We start from the raw sequence: 14303 nt of genomic DNA, 5'->3' as shown, positions 1-14303 counted from the left end.
CTAGGTGTCCTTTTTATTTACAAGGCTGACATCTTGACATCTTATAGACAATCAAATTTAAAATTGGGTTCAATTTAACTGTAAATGAAGTACTAAAAGATAAAGATTAAAATTAGGTGCAGTGTACCATTGAAACTTTTGCAATGAAGTATAGACATGGAATCTCATAGTTGCTGCAAAATCAAAAGCAAATGACTTGCCTATTCTTTGTTTTTAAATTCCTAAGTAGGATTTTGACTTAGATATCCAAGTTCATCTGTGAACTGTTTGTTGTTGGTATTCCCTCCAACAATGCAATTTACAATCCTTGAATTTGCTTGACAATTATGTATGATTCTGGTCCATGTCCTTGGATTAATTCTTGTGAGAACATATAATGAATTTACCGAATCTTTCTCTCTTTCACCTGATGCTTACGATATATTTTAGCCTGTCATTGCTTATCCTTCAGCCTTTCCACATAAATAATCCATTTCCCTTTTCTTTTGTATGCTTCTTTGATACATCTTTGATAAGATATTTTATAATAACTTTTCATTTATTGATGATAATTATATTACTGTATAAACTCTGTAGGATTGTCCCATTTTATTGAACATCAGAATGTGAACAATAGTAATTCTTTGTTCATTTTGTTTTTCCTTTGTGGATAGTTTAGCAAAACTTTTTTTAGTCAATCAATCATTAAGCATTTAGTAAGAGTCTCTTATGTTCTAGCAGAGCAACTCAAACATTGGGTATAGTCAACAAAAGGAACAGAGGTGTTACATCTTTAAACCAACTTTTTGGTAAATAAGATTGTGGAATATTCTTTATAAAAGTCTTACTTGTTCTAATCAGATATAACTTTTGTTCATATACCTTATTCTCATAAAAATTATGTATAGATGGGAAATTAGCACATGATTTAGTAGTTACTGATATTCTTTTGGCTGCTTTTGTTTAAAATAATAAAGTCCTAGATGTGTTTTCATGCCTTTTAGTATTTTTAGGTTCCTCAGAATTTGACCTTTCTACACTCACAATTACATCACCTCTAACACAGATTTCCTCTATGTGTACTTTTTCCATCTTTGTCCTCTCAGAATTAAATCTTCTTCTCATAACTAAATCTTAGACAGATATTGGTGTTCAAATGTGGTAACTCTGCTATCCTTGAAAGTTTTTTAAGTTTGATATGAAAATCTTTGCAGATTTGTTTTCTTCTTCCATTTGTTGTCATATTTCTACTTTCCTCTGTAAATGCTCTTAAGATAATTACTTAGTTGGAGCTTTTAACAAGTTTTCTTTGCATTAAGAGTTTTACCTGCCACTCTTTTTCCATTTTATGAGATATTATTCATAACTTTCCACTTTCCTTTTCTGTAAGATTTTACAAACAAATTTATATCATAAACTGTTTTTGTCCAAGGATGTAGCCATACTTTCCACTCAGCAAGTAAATCAGGTATTTCCTAACAAAAGCATTTTTGTATGTCCTTTATGTCTTGGACTTATTGATTTATTTCCATTAAATTCTCTGTGAAATTATAATAAATTGGTACTTATCTTATTTTTAGCATCAATAGCTTGTTTTATTAGGTCAAGTCACTTTTTTTCCCCCCATTTTTATTCTTCTAGTTTTGTATCAGTTTTGATCTTCTACTAAGTTGGTGATCTATACAGATTGCTAGCTGATTTGGGAATGACAACTCTATCATCATTTTCCTCTTTGTTGAAATATTATTTAATTTTTTAAAATATTATTCAATGTTCATCATATTTAGTGCCACCTAATTCTTTTCATAATGGAAATATTGATGATATGTAGGTGGAAGAGTGTGTAGTCAATAAGTCTTTGGCCTCTCATTCCTCATTCCTTATCTATATTTTCCTTCTCCTCCTCCTCCCTCATTCCCTTCCTTTGAAACAGATGTTGGTGCATAAGCTACAATTATTTTAATGATCTTTTTGCAAATACTTATCATGAGAACGGCAACACCAGATGATCAAATGACTCAGGAAATGATGAAACAATGTTTCTTGTTGCTTTCTGAATAGATGCTAAAATTTATTTATCTTTCGCAAGGAGAACCTGTGAGTGATCTTTCCATTTAGTCACAACTTCCTTCTTTCTTCTAGTTTCATTTATAATGAAAATGTCAGGGTTAATATGGTACACTTCCTTCAGTGCTATATTTATTTGTTGTGTGGACAATGGATAAAAATCTCATAGATATCAGTAGCCAAATTAATGTGTTAAGTGATTGAAAACTATAATTCTTAATACCTTTTGCTATTTGTTGAACCTAATTTTATCTATGTGATGTAGACCTACCTTACAAATAATAAGGACATCTGATCATTCTATAAGATAAACAAACAAAAAGGAAATGAAGAGTATATTTATTTTAATGTGGAAGAAAAAGCAGGGATAAAACATTTCCAACTTTTATTAAAGGTTTCTCTTAAACCTACCATACCATGGTACTAATTTTAACACTATACTAAATTTGGAGGGAAGAAAAGCAGACATTTATGGGTTGGTTTTTTTTCCCTTTCACATATGGTAATAATCTAAGTGAATCAAGACTTTCATTTTGCTTTAACTTTTCATATAATTTGTAATGAAGTTTAATCTTTTGCATTTTATCAGGCAACTGCTACAAAAATGTGCTATAAATTCAGAATTAATATTTTGCTCTTAAATCAAATGAAAATATAATCTTTACAAGACCTTGCCCAAATTCAGGCATTTGGATAATTTCCAAATATAGTTTTTTTTTTTTTTTAAAAAAAAGACTAAATATTCCTCAACTGTTTTCATTAGTTAATAGATAGTGAAAGAAAATAAGTAATAAACTTTATAGTTTAATAATAAGAATATGAAAATGAACATGTTCTTTCATAACACTCCATTTGTTTCTTTGTGTGTATATAAGCTTTACTACTAAGATGAGTAATATCTAATATTGCTGGCATTTTAACAAATGTAATGTACTATTGCCATCTCTGCTATTCATAAACAAAATAACCATATATTCATTAATCTATAGATTATAGATTTATGAAGTGTTTAGAATTCTTTGACCATTTTATAAATGAGAAAACTGAACCACAAAATGTTTATTTAAGTAACTTTTATTCTACTCTAAATTGTACATTCTGGATCCTGTAATCTCGTTTAAAAATACAGTGTGGTGCTATATGCCCAAAAACATTATTCATAAGTGTTTCTCCACAGTCCTGTTATGGTGAGATATCTCAGTAGAGGTGTTTGGAGGGAAAGAATTGTAAAGACTCCAGAAGCATAGAAACCCAATGTTAGCTAATTCTGCATTCACCTCCTGCTGCAAATTTTAGTGTCTTTTTTCTTAAATTTCTCCTTGATTACCTGTATAAAGACTTTCCAACTCCATAGTACTATCTGTGGCAATTTTCTGTGCATTAATTATTATTTTTTTTAAATAACTTTTTGTTGACAGAACCCATGCCAGGGTAATTTTTTTTACAACATTATCCCTTGCACTCACTTCTGTTCCGATTTTTCCCCTTTCTCCCTCCACCCCCTCCCCCAGATGGCAAGCAGTCCTATACATGTTAAATAGGTTACAGTATATCCTAGACATAATATATGTATGCAGAACCGAACAGTTCTCTTGTTGCACAGGGAGAATTGGATTCAGAAGGTATAAATAACCCGGGAAAGAAAAACAAAAATGTAAGCAGTTTACATTCATTTCTCAGTGTTCTTTCTTTGGGTGTAGCTGCTTCTGTCCATCCTTGATCATTTGAAACTGAGTTAGATCTTCTTTTTGTAGAAGAAATCCACTTCCATCAGAATATATCCTCATACAGTATCGTTGTTGAGGTATATATAGTGATCTCCTGGTTCTGCTCATTTCACTTAGCATCAGTTCATGTAAGTCTCCTGTGAATTAATTTTAAGCTTCTAGTATTAATCTGTTAATTAAAGAGTAATACCCACTTAAGATTATTGTTTATATTATTTTAATGTAGTATAATTAAAAGATTAAAAATAAAATTGGATGTGAAATTTCCTATTTTTTTATTTAGAACATTTTTTAATAAAAATCAGAAAAGAAATTTTGACTCTAGAATATATTATTCTATTCAAGATCCAGTTCAGTTTCACTAAACTTACTCTTGCTCCATAAAGGCAATGAAACTCACAACAGCCACATAGTAGGTGTTCATCATTTGTTGAATTGCATTAACCTGATATAAACTTAGATTTTCACCTCCTCTCATATTCCTCTGTTCTTTTCATGGACTTCAGACCCTTAGCAAGACTGAACTGCCTATACCTCTTCTGAGATGCACTCCGCTTTCCTGTGCTCATGCTTTACCTTAATCAACTCTGATTTTTAAAATTCTGTCCATCTGGCAAGATTTATACCAAATGATGTATTTCCCTGATTTCTGTCCCCCCAGAATTATTCTCTCCTAAACTGTCACAGCACTCTGTATCTTCTTTATATCCTTATATCTCATTCTCACTTTGCTCTCCTGACTTGGAAGGTTTGTAAAAGGCAGGCTTTTTATCCTTTTTACCTTTGTTTTCCCCACAGCAGCTAATAAAGTGTTTTGAACATAATGGGCTGACAAATATTTTTTACATGCATTATTTGAATGAAGCAGAAAGATACAGAGAAAAAGAACAGCAATTTAAAGTAAATATTTATTCAGGATTAATTAGTATCACAACTTAGGGCAGTATATGAAAATGAATAGGAAATGATTTATTAGGAATATTAATTATATTGTAAACAGCCTGCTCTTGGTTGAATTAAACTCATTTGTAGGATATTTTGATTTTAATTTGATAAAAGATAGATTATAATGTTTTCATTCAAATACATATGGAGGTCATGTCCACAATACTTTCAAATACTTTACCAATTTTTTCTTTTGTTTCTCCAGATCTTGATATTCTCATTTTCCAAATTATCTGCAGCTTTCTCTTTTACCCTGTTTTTTTTTTTCCATATTGAATCCACAGACAAAAAAAAAAAAATCCCTACACTTAGTTTGGATTTCCTTCAAGTCATCCTCGAGACTATCTGTGCCTCTTTGTTTTTTTCTTTGTTTTATTTAAAACTTTTTTTATTTTCAAAACATGTGCATTGATACTTTTCAAAACCTTGTGTTTAATTTTTTTTCTTCCTCCCTTCCTTCTATCTCCTCCCCTAAACAACAAGTAATCCAATATATGTTAAACATGTGCACTTCTTCTATACCTATTCCCATAATTATGTTGCACAAGAAAAGCTAGATCCAAAAGGAAAAATAATGAGAAAGAAAACACAATGCAAGTAAACAACAACAAAAAAAGTGAAAATACTGTGTTATGATCTACACTCAGTCCTTTTCCCCTGTTTCTTGTGAATGACTTTAATTCCTCTTCCAAAATTCTAGCTTTATTAAGTATCAAAAAATGTAATTTATTACAGGCAAACAAATTTTAGTTCTCACAAATGGAAAAAAAGGTGTTTTTGATATCTATAATTTTTAATTAGGTTGAGAAGTACCAAAAAGAATAGCCTTTAAAAAATAAAAATTTTGACAGAAAACGATTTCTTCTTAGAAAATGTATCTTCTCCTTTATGTGTTCATTAAAAAGTTTGCATTAATACAGAATTTCCCATTTGATACATGTGCTCTGTGTTAAGGCCAATTCTGGTCCAGTAATTGTCTGGCCCTGAGCAAATGTTAATCTTTTTACTGTCTTGATTAAGAGTTTGGAGATTGATTCAGGAAAGTTGAGGTAAATCACAAATTCAGGTTATAAGCAAGCTTTGTTTTTATCAGCCAATGGCCACCTGTGAAGAAGAGTGAGTTCCTGGGCTTTAGGATAGTCTTTTAGAGTCCAGTCAGGGCCTTGAGAGTAGGACCCTGTCTCTAGAAGAGCTTGTCTAATACATTTATCAAATGAGCCATGGGGTGAGCCAGGCTCATTCTGCTCTTTTTTCCTTCAAGTATTAACCATATTCAAATAACCTAAAACATAACTGAATACAGAGGTAACAGGAGTTTTCCTCCCTACCTACCAGTGCCTCATAAAAAATGAAAAGCAAGTACAGCTAATGAAAACAAATCCATACTTGTTGGAAATACGGCTTTTCAAATATAGAAAGGGGAATCTAGTAAGCTGTCTTTATTATTGTTTTTACACACACACACACACTCATGCATACATATGCACCTAGATGTACAAACAATGACTGTAGGTCCAGTTTAAGATGTAAGTTTGAAAACTTATCACTTATCATCTCTAACTCTTCTAAAGTCTCAGTCAGATATTCATAGCATTGATTTTTGTATCAGCAGTGTACTCGAAGCAATATTAGTACTCATTGGTTAGAAAATGGATAAAGAAATTGTGCTGAGTGCAATGGAAGGTTCAGACTAATGTGACATAATTTATATGAAGTGAATTAGAGAGAAGTAAGCAGAATGAGGGAAACAATATGTTCTATATACACAATTATATAAACAGGAATAGTAGGACAAAACTGAATTTGGCATTATTGTAATGGCCAACTTTTTCTCTATAGAAGGGATAGAGAAAAATACAATTCTCTTGTTTGGAGTAGTGGGCTATGGGTATAGAATATTACATATAACATTAAGCTAGTTAGTATGTCAATTTAACATTTTTTTTCCCTTTGTTACAATAGTAGTATCAGTGAAAGGAAGCATGTGGGGAGAGGTATATCTAGAAATACTAATATAAAGCCAAAAAACATCATTAGAATTTAGAACTTTTAAAAATTTTTCTAAGGAACCTTATTCTATATAGTAAATGCATCTTAGTAGTACCATGCACATGGAAATAACAGTGGGGGAGTTGTTTATTATAATTATTATTATTCTTAAAAGCATACTATATCCTCTCTTTTCTACACATATTCCCTCCCCAACTCAAGAAACAGCAACTCATTTAGAACCCTGATTTCTTTAGTCATATCCATCCCTTTCCTTCTTGTTGGAATTGAATTTTAAGATTTACAAAGCATTTTCTTCAAAATAACACCATGAAGTACATTTTTGAAGTATTAATAAACCTGTTTTACAGATGTTAAAACCAAAAAGTAAATTGTACAAGGTCTCTATCCTGCGGTGTCGGAGCCAGGATATAAAACCAGTATAGACTGGGTTCTGAGAATAAGCCTCTTTCTACTCTGCTGTTGTTCAATTGTTGTCTCTTTGTGACCTATAGCACCTAGCCCTTAGCACACCAGTCCTTCTCTTCTCACTTAGATGTTGGACACCTTCTAACCTAAGGAGCTTATCTTCCAGTATCATATCTTTTAGCAGTTTAATGCTGTCCATGGAGTTTTCTTAGCAAAGCTGCTGGTGTGATTTGCCATTTCCTTCTCCAGTGGATCATCTTTTATCATAACTCATAGTTTTCATTGAGCTATGGAAGCCTCTCTGTCACAACAAGTCAGCGATCCAGGAAGAGAATTCCAATATGTCATGCATCAAAGAGCCATTTCAAATGCCACCATTCCTACCATGTACATTTTTGATTCCTCATTTATTAATTCAGTTAATATTTATTAATTTCCTATGTTGTAAAGAGTACTGATATTATAATAATACCTAGCATTTGTTGTATAGTACTTTAAAGTTTTCATTATTTTTCAAATATTACCTTACTTGATCATCCCATAGTTGTTGGGCTGCAGCATGTGTTATTAGTACTCCCATTTTATAAATGAGGAAACATAGGCAGACAGATATTGAGTGAATTGCCCAGAATCATAGAATTAGGAGGTATATGAAGTTGGATTTGGATTCAAGTCTTCTTGTCTATGGATGGGTCCAGAGCTCTATCCACTGAACCACCTGGTTGCAAAGTTAGAATTTAGAAAAGACTGTCCCCAAATATTAATATAAAGAATGTTAAGTCACAGATATTGGTACTGGTAATATAAAATGGTACATAATAAGTGCATATGACTATAGAAGGAATCTGTAGAATGACAGTTTATTGGATGAGCTTCATTCAAATAGCAGTTATCTTCCAGATCATTTACACAATGCTTTTACTTTGGTAAGATTTTTTTTTTCACATTTTCATTTTAAGTCAAGGAATAAAATGAAATTCCATTATACTTTCCTTTTCCTACTCTACAAAATTTCTATGATTATTCTCTTTTGATTAATAATGGAAAATTTAGATATAAATGGAGATAGGGATGAGTTTTTGGTTTCCAAGTACCAGTATTTTACATCTTGTAGCTTAGAAGAATAGGAAAATTACAGACTAAATTTTTTATCTTAATTGCTGAAATTATGTCATTATAACAGATTTTAACTATATTACCCATCTATTCTCCTTAGTATTAATCTAGATGATAAGCTTTCATTTATTAAAAGTTGTGGAGAAGCAGTACTAACAAAGTGTGTGTGTGTGTGTGTGTGTGTGTGTGTTTCAGTATATATTTTGTCATATAAAGCCAATATTATAAATCTTCCTGTTGTCTCCTGCCAGGGATCAACATTACTTATGAGTAAATTTCTTTGAGGGATTACTTATGTATCACTTTTTTAATACCCAAATTACATCATTAACTTAGATTCTTTTAGGGTTTCTTTATATGCCTAATCTTGTAAAATATATATTCTTATACTACCAGGAACAAAGTTGTTAACTTCTATTGACACATCTAAGATCTCAATTTTAGCTAGTTCCAAAGTCTGGATTCTATTATACTGATGACATTACACAATTAATATTCATCTTTTTAATGTATTCTTATTTCCTTCCTAAAGAGCATTAGAATATCTGCCAGCTAGAAAGTGCTTGTATTCATTGGACATGGCTTGCATTTATATCTTAACTGTGTCTTCCTGTGCCATACCTTATATTCTCTGTGAATGAGTATTTTGGGATAAAATGAGGAAAGGAATATATCCCAGCCTGATGATCATTGATTGGCTTTTGCACTTGGCTTTCCCACTTATCAAACGACCTGCTGTGTTTCCTTATGCTTTGTGCTGAGTGAAAAAAAAAAATAGCACACCATTTCATTTCCCATGAAAACAGAAATAAAATGTTAGCCTGCAATTCATAGAAATTTTCTTCATCATATCTTTTGTTTTCTGGAACTTAATGGTTTGTTTTATTCTTTTAACAAATAGACGGAACTGCTTTTAATTTAATTTAAAATATTTTTATTATGTCTAATAGTACTCAAAACTTTTACTTTGTAAAAGTACAAAAAGTACAAAACGAATCTGTGATCCCATTAAGTTGGGCATTCCCTCTAATGATGAAGATTGCAACTCATTCATTTTCACCTATCTTGTATGACTTTCATCTCTGTCTTTCTTCTTCCTAGGAGTTCATCAAAGGAGTCCATCTAAAAACAGTAGAGGCCTTCCTTATTATTCCCTAATATCACAAAAGTACTGGCAAGTCACTAATGTCTTCCATGAATCATTCCCCACACTTGTCATGTCACCAGTTCTTTTTCTGGAATGGGGTATTTAATGTCCTTTGATGACTTCCTTTACCCTTTTCTCCTTCAGAGTTCTTTCTATGTTGATCAAATTGCCTAGCAAACAGACTGAATCAGTTTTTTTTTTCTTTTTTTTTTTTAATTATAGCCCATGGGTAATTTTACAGCATTGACAATTGCCAAACCTTTTGTTCCAATTTTTCCTCTCCTTCCCGCCATCCCCTCTCCCCGATGGCAGGTTGACCAATACATGTTAAATATCTTAAAGTATAAATTAAATACAATATAAGGATACATGTCTTAATAGTTATTTTGCTGTACAAAAAAATCGGACTTTGAAATAGTGTACTATTAGCCTGTGAAAGAAATCAAAAATGCAGGCGGACAAAAATAGAGGGAGTGGGAATTCTATGTAATGGTTCATAGTCATCTCCCAGAGTTCTTTCTCTGGGTATAGCTGGTTCAATTCATTCCTGCTCGATTGGAACTAATTTGGTTCATCTCATTGTTGAAGAGGGCCACGTCCATCAGAATTGATCATCATTTAGTATTGTTGTTGAAGTATATAATGATCTCCTGGTCCTTCTCATTTCACTCAGCATCAGCTGAATCAGTTTTCTGAGCATAAGCATAACCACTCATGGAGAGACATATCACCAGTAGGCTGAGTGATAATGAACCTTTTTTGGCTATGGTAACCTATAAAAAATTGATATCTAAAAGTTGTCATTTTAATTGTTGGAAATTTCAAAACAAAATGTGTGGCTTTGATAAAATTTTAGATAACATAATTGATATGTTAAGATTGTGAATCTTAAACATGCTAATCTAAAATCTAAAAAAATCCATTTTTATCATGAGCTAACATCTTTTTGTATTCATTAAAGTTTACTGAATAAATATAAATAATGATGAGCAATTTATGTTTCAGGTTGAACTCCCACCACCTGATCTTGGACCAAGCTCTGCACTAAGTCAGACACTTGCATTATTACGTGAAGTTTTGGCATCTCATGATTCTTCAGTTGTGCCATTAGATGCTCGTCAAGCAGATTTTGTTCAGGTGTGCTGTCAATTCTTTTTAATTATTAATTTTGCACTTCTATTGCATATTCTCTTTACAATTTAATGGCATGTATATAACAAAAGACTTTTTAATAGCACCTTTTTATCATTTGGTTTTCCCTAAAATAAGTCAATTTGTTGTCACTAAAAAGATAAGTTTATTCAATAACCATACAATTATTTAACTTTTAAAAATATTGAGTTTTATATGTCATATCTTTGGAAGTTTTCCTTCCAAACTTATATAATTTCCATTCTCTGTTTATTGATACTGAAATACTGTTTCTGTAGTCCCACAGCCTAGGATCATAGAAACTTGCTTGTGAACTAAACAATTCTCAAATATATTTCCTTTTCAATTTTTAGGTTTTATCATGTGTTTTAGATCCTTTGCTCCAGATGTGTACTGTATCAGCAAGTAATTTAGGCACAGCTGACATGGCCACTTTTATGGTCAACTCCTTGTATATGATGAAGACAACATTAGCACTTTTTGAATTTACTGATAAACGTCTAGAAATGCTGCAATTTCAGGTAAAATTAATGTTAACATTACTTCTTTTTTTTTTTTTTTTTTAATAACTTTTTATTGACAGAACCCATGCCAGGGTAATTTTTTTTACAACATTATCCCTTGCACTTACTTCTGTTCCAATTTTTTCCCTCCCTCCCTCCACCCTCTCTTCCATATGGCAAGCAGTCCTATACATGTTAAATAGGTTACAGTATATTCTAGACACAATATATGTGTGCAGAACCGAACACTCTCTTGTTGCACAGGGAGAATTGGATTCAGAAGGTATAAATAACCCGGGGAAGAAAAACAAAAATGCAAGCAGTTTACATTCATTTCCCAGTGTTCTTTCTTTGGGTGTAGCTGCTTCTGTCCATCCTTGATCAATTGAAACTGAGTTAGATCTTCTCTTTGTCAAAGAAATCCACTTCCATCAGAATACATCCTCATACAGTATCGTTGTTGAGGTATATAATGATCTCCTGGTTCTGCTCATTTCACTTAGCATCAGTCATGTAAGTCTTGCCAATTCTCTCTGTATTCATCCTGCTGGTCATTTCTTACAGAAAAATAATATTCCATAACATTCATATACCACAATTTACTCAGCCATTCTCCAATTGATGGGCATCCATTCATTTTCTAGCTTCTAGCCACTACAAACGTGGCTGCCACAAACTTTTTGGCACATACAGGTCCTTTTCCTTCTTTATGATCTCTTTGGGATATAAGCCCAGTAGTAGCACTTCTGGGTCAAAGGATATGCACAGTTTGATAATTTTTTGAGCATAGTTCCAGATTGCTCTCCAGAATGGCTGGATGTGTTCACAATTCCATCAACAATGTATCAGTGTCCCTGTTTTCCCACATCCTCTCCAACATTCCGCGTTATCGTTCCCTGTCATTCTAGCCAATCTGACAGATATATAGTGGTATCTCAGAGTTGTCTTAATTTGTATTTCTCTGATTAATAATGATTTGGAGCATCTTTTCATATGGCTAGAAATAATTTTAATTTCTTCGTCTGAGAATTGCCTTTGACCATTTATCAATTGGAGAATGGCTTGATGTCTTATAAATTAGAGTCAGCTCTCTATATATTTTGGAAATGAGTCCTTTATCAGGCTGTAAAAATGTTTTCCCAGTTTATTGTTTCCCTTCTCATCTTGTCTGAATTAGTTTTGTTTGTACAAAAACTTTTCAATTTGATATAATCAAAATTTTCTATTTTGTAGTCAATAGTGATCTCTAGTACTTCTTTGGTCATAAATTCCTTCCTCTTCCACAGGTCTGAGAGGTAAACTATCCTATGCTCTTCCAATTTATTTATAATCTCATTCTTTATGCCTAGGTCATGAACTCATTTTGATCTTATTTTGGTGTACGGTGTTAAGTGTGGGTCAATGCCTAGTTTCTGCCATACTAATTTCCAATTTTCCCAGCAATTTTTATCAAATAATGCATTCTTATCCCAAAAACTGCGGTCTTTGGGTTTGTCAAACACTAGATTATTGGCTGTTTTGTCCTGTTAACCTAACCTATTCCATTGATCAACTAGTCTATTTCTTAACCAATACCAGATGGTTTTAGTAACCCCTGCTTTATAATATAATTTTAGATTTGGTACAGCTAAGCCACCGTCATTTGATTTTTTTTTCATTAATTCCCTTGAAATTTTTGATCTTTTGTTTTTCCATATCAACTTTGTTGTTATTTTTTCTAGGTCATCAAAATAGTTTTTTGGGAGTCTGATTGGTATAGCACTAAATAGATTAGTTTAGGTAATATTGTCATCTCTATTATATTAGCTCACCCAATCCAAGAGCATTTAATATTTTTCCAGTTGGTTAGATCAGACTTAATTTGTGTGGAAACTGTTTTGTAGTTTTGCTCCTAAAGTTTCTGATTTTCCCTTGGCAGATAGATTCCTAAATATTTTATACAATCAGTAGTTACTTTATTTATTTATTTTTTTTTTTATAGTTAAAAGAGCTCTGCCTTTAGAATCTTTTTTTTTTTTTTTTTTATTTAATAGCCTTTTATTTACAGGATATATACATGGGTAACTTTACAGCATTAACAATTGCCAAACCTCTTGTTCCAATTTTTCACCTCTTACCCCCCCCCCACCCCCTCCCCTAAATGGCAGGATGTCCAGTAGATGTTAAATATATTAAAATATAACTTAGATACACAATAAGTATACATGACCAAAACGTTATTTTGCTGTACAAAAAGAATCAGACTCTGAAATATTGTACAATTAGCTTGTGAAGGAAATCAAAAATGCAGGTGTGCATAAATATAGGGATTGGGAATTCAATGTAATGGTTTTTAGTCATCTCCCAGAGTTCTTTTTCTGGGTATAGCTAGTTCAGTTCATTACTGCTCCATTAGAAATGATTTGGTTGATCTCAGTAGTTACTTTAAATGGAATTTATCTTTGTAACTCTAACTGTTCAGTTTTGTTAGTGATATATAAGAATGCTGATGACTTATGTGGGTTTATTTTGTATCCTGCAACTTTACTAAAGATGTGGATTATTTCTAATAACTTTTTAGTAGAATCTCTGGGGTTCTCTAAGTATACTATCATATCATCAGCAAAGAGTGATAATTTGGTTTCCTCAACATTACTTCTTAATGTAATGGAAATTGTTTCTCCCAATTAGAGTTTTTAAATACTTTAAAGATTAAAATAAAATCTTTTTTTCTGATACAAACATAGAGATAGGTAGATTAAAAAAGTATTTTCCACATTTGATCGGAATTTTACTATGAAAAACGGAACAGAACTTCTCTGATTGCACAGAGATAATCAGTATGTAGATTTCAGTCTCTGAACTGTAAATAATGTGATGTACTTCTCAAGATCTGGAGCTAGTACAGGAGGTGTTAGAGAGAGCAGATATATTTTTATCTAAGTGTAAACTAGTGTTAGGCAAAACATTAGAAATTATTATACCATTCACACTAGTTCTACAGACCAAATGGTTATCACTTAAGCTTTTCTATGACGTCTAAATTAAATAAAATAATAAAATGTAGTTATAAAACTAATTAGAAATAGTGGTTTTTGATGGTAGTTAATAGAGTTTTAAGGAATTGACTGTTATAAGAGTTATAAATATTTATTCAGATAATTTAAGGGATAAGATTTAGAGTTTATTATTTTAGATTTGATAGTCCTTTATGGTTTTCATGTGTTAATTTTTTTAATTCCATTTTTATTCAATTTTTAAAAATATTCG

The 14303-nt window shown here is 31.8% G+C and overlaps 1 protein-coding gene across 2 annotated transcripts in view; it reads left to right on the top strand.

The window, feature by feature from the left end:
- Positions 1 to 14303, top strand: part of COG6 (component of oligomeric golgi complex 6) — a 106649-nt gene that overhangs the window by 71266 nt on the left and 21080 nt on the right. For both annotated transcript variants that reach the window (XM_031961974.1, XM_031961975.1), the window contains exons 14-15: positions 10405 to 10536; positions 10905 to 11072. In XM_031961974.1, the coding sequence (XP_031817834.1) occupies positions 10405 to 10536; positions 10905 to 11072 (300 nt within the window). The remainder of the gene's footprint in view (positions 1 to 10404; positions 10537 to 10904; positions 11073 to 14303) is intronic.

This window comes from Sarcophilus harrisii, chromosome 3 (genome assembly GCF_902635505.1).
Source record: "Sarcophilus harrisii chromosome 3, mSarHar1.11, whole genome shotgun sequence".
NCBI classification, from domain to species: Eukaryota; Metazoa; Chordata; class Mammalia; order Dasyuromorphia; family Dasyuridae; genus Sarcophilus; species Sarcophilus harrisii.
The sequence above is the reverse complement of the archived record's forward strand: the minus strand, read 5'-3'. Positions and strand labels throughout refer to the sequence as shown.